Raw genomic sequence first — 2903 nt, 5'->3', positions numbered from 1 at the left:
GGCATTTGACACCGTAAACCACGAAATTTTACAAGGAAAGGGTCGGAAGGTGTCATCCTCAAACAGCTTTGAAGAAATTACCTCTAATTCATGGGTGGCCCAGCATCAGAGGTGAAGTCGACAGATCGAATGCATATATGTATAGATGAATCGACATCATCATCTTGCCCCCCCCCAGCAGTAATGACCGTGCCCCCCCCCCAGACTTCCAAGTCTATCTCAGCCTATGCACTAATTCCACTCATTTAAATATGCACAAAAATGTAAAAATATCCTGCGGACCCCCACACTATGGGTCACTCAAAAAAAATTTAAATATTAATATTTTGAACGCCAATACAGGCCAAGAATAAAATTAAAAATCCCACAACCCCAGTCTTAGAGTGGCGTCATTCAAACAATATATGATTAGGTACAGCACAGATAAAGAAAAAAAAATAAATGCAGTGTTAGAACCTCGTTTTTATATACGTCGCTTGGCATACGGTTATACAACGTTAGCTTTTGCTGCAACATATTCCCATACATTTTAATGTTAAAATGATTCATTTATTCGCCGTAAAACCTCAATTACTCGACGTTTTCACTTCGACTCATACCGAATCTTTTGGAAAAAAATGTCCATCGAACGCGCGCAATTTTTGTATGCAGTGAAAACGCGTTGCTGCAACAGTTCTTCTTGCATATTGTCACCGCCATAAATTTTAGGATGATTGTTGACATATACGAAAATATCCAGTGAGCTAGCTGATGGTCATTTAGAGCGGACTCTTAAGCGATTTGCTTATTGCTTGTTTCTGAGAATAGGAAGACGCGGTGAGTCCAAAAGAAACTGGTTTCAATTGTTTTTACGGCCATATGTCCTTTCAGAATTTTTCTTCTCCGAACGTTTTCAGCGTTATCCTCAAAGGGCAAGAAAGTCCACACATTGCAAGCACTGGAGGGTGCAGGTCTGCCGACAAGAGATACGTACAAAATAAGTTTTTTCGAGCGTTTCCCTGTGGAATTTTCTTTCGTTGTGGTGCTTTGTGCTTACTGGCTGTGTCATAATGTCGCCAATCCGCCGCTCATAATGTCGACAAAACATTACATGTCGACAAACAATTGTCCTAATGAATTCTAATTTTAACTATATTGTATGTTGTCAGTACAGGTAACCGAGTTACCACTTGTCAACTCATATGTAACTCACAGTGTATCGATATTTACGTCGGTCTATAATATGTTGTGTAAACAATCAAACAATCAACTCTGAATAAAGATAATTTTCTTAAGCAAAAGTATGTCACAACTTTTTTTCTTTCCATGTAAGAGTGATTTATTTTAGCATTTAGTGAAGTTAATAATTTAGAAATGACCATATCTGTACATGAAGAAATATAATATTTACAACTGGCATTTTTTCAATATATATAAGGTAATTAAATTCTGTTATCTCGTATAATCATATTATTAAAAGTGCTACATTATTTGAAGAGACAAAAAATGCTCTGAATAAGATTCGTGTGTAGTATAAGCGGCATTGTTAGGCATAGTCATTAACAGATGTTAAGTCAAATGGTGTATTGTTTTGTCAGTCTGTCGTGCCAGGTGGATCGGCTGCCGTTTCCATGCCATGAAGCTTCAACAGTTTTTTCACGAGTTTGTTCTTTTCACTAGTGGGCAAAAAGCAACTCCGCGCAGCGTTGAAGTTCGCGCGCACGAAGTGTACGTCTCTCAACCCGAGCTTTCGCAGGAGATCGTATTCGTCGTCGAGAGTTTTCTGTATGATGAGTGGGTCATCGCGGCTGACCGAGAAATTCGCTTCGTCTTCGACGAACTTGATTATGGGATGCTTCGAGCTAGAAACGGGAACTGCACCGGTCAGATAGCTGGAATAGGGACAGGTTTCAAAGTGAATATTCTCATCCAGACACTTTTGAAAAACGGCATCGTCGTCGACGACGTGATAACCGTGTCCTATTCTCTCCACTCTCAGGTCGTTCAATGCGATGGTGATGTTAGACGCGGGACCGGCTTCGCCAGCATGAGCAATACGATGTATTCCCAGGGTAGCTGCTTCTCGGAATACTTCAATATCTTCTGGTGAAGCCATCCCTTTTGCCTCGTCACCCGCGATGTCTATGCCAACAACGCCGTCGGAGCCGAACTCTTTGCAGAAATCGAGAACGTCCCGCGACCATTCTGGGCGACCCCGGAGGCAGGACAAAATCGAACGCACCTCGATGTCGTAATCCTTTGAGCCTCTCTTCAATCCTTTATTAACGCTCTTCACGACAAGACGTGCGGATGCCCTAATCCCTCCGGGTTTCTTCTCATCGCAAAACAAATGGGGGTTGTAACGCACCTCCGCATAGATCACACCCTGGTTGGAGAGGTCTTCGCACAATTCGTACGCTATCCTCTCGACAGCGTCCATGTCGTCACGTACGACTGGCAGCACGATCTCGATTCCTTTCAAGAAGTTCGCTAGAGTAGAAGGCTTTGCTACGGAGCAATCTTTAAATAGTTCTTCGAGAGTTTTGCTCTTGAGCTTGATACCTTTCTTCTGGGCCAACTCCCACACGGTCGTGAGTCGGATCGCTCCATCCAGATGTACGTGCAACTCGATTTTGCACTTCGGCAGTTTCTCCGGGTCAATGTTGGGGAAAACAGACATGTCTTTGAACGTTCTGAATCCGTAGGAGACTTGAGGCTAAAACCTTCTCAGGGGTGGAAAAATAGACAATAATAAAACGTAAACAGTAAAGAAAAGTTTGCGAGTGATCAGCTTGTGATAGTGATTATCATTATCAGCATCAGTCATTGAATAGATATAGATTACATTGTCATTGAAATATTAATAAGAAGTTGTCATTGATAAGAAGTTGCTGATAATAAATATAAAAATGTTTTTATATGGA

At 41.6% G+C, this 2903-nt stretch overlaps 1 protein-coding gene across 1 annotated transcript; it reads right to left on the bottom strand.

Annotated features, from left to right (window-relative positions):
• Positions 1-449: 449 nt before the first annotated feature.
• Positions 450-2702, bottom strand: LOC149069344 (adenosine deaminase-like). The gene has a single exon (XM_089249856.1). The coding sequence runs from the start codon at positions 2657-2659 to the stop codon at positions 1574-1576; it is 1086 nt and encodes a 361-aa protein (XP_089105982.1). The 5' UTR covers positions 2660-2702; the 3' UTR covers positions 450-1573.
• Positions 2703-2903: the final 201 nt, after the last annotated feature.

This window comes from Pholcus phalangioides, unplaced genomic scaffold (genome assembly GCF_987345545.1).
Source record: "Pholcus phalangioides strain wild (caught in Gottingen) unplaced genomic scaffold, Ppha-v1.0 ptg000022l_1, whole genome shotgun sequence".
Taxonomy (NCBI): Eukaryota; Metazoa; Arthropoda; class Arachnida; order Araneae; family Pholcidae; genus Pholcus; species Pholcus phalangioides.
Note: the sequence above shows the minus strand (reverse complement) of the source record. Positions and strands in the feature narration are given on the sequence as shown.

What these genes read in the sequence shown, in the direction of transcription:
- LOC149069344 (XM_089249856.1), bottom strand. Translation starts at nt 2,659, where the DNA reads ATGTCTGTTTTCCCCAACATTGACCCGGAGAAACTGCCGAAGTGCAAA.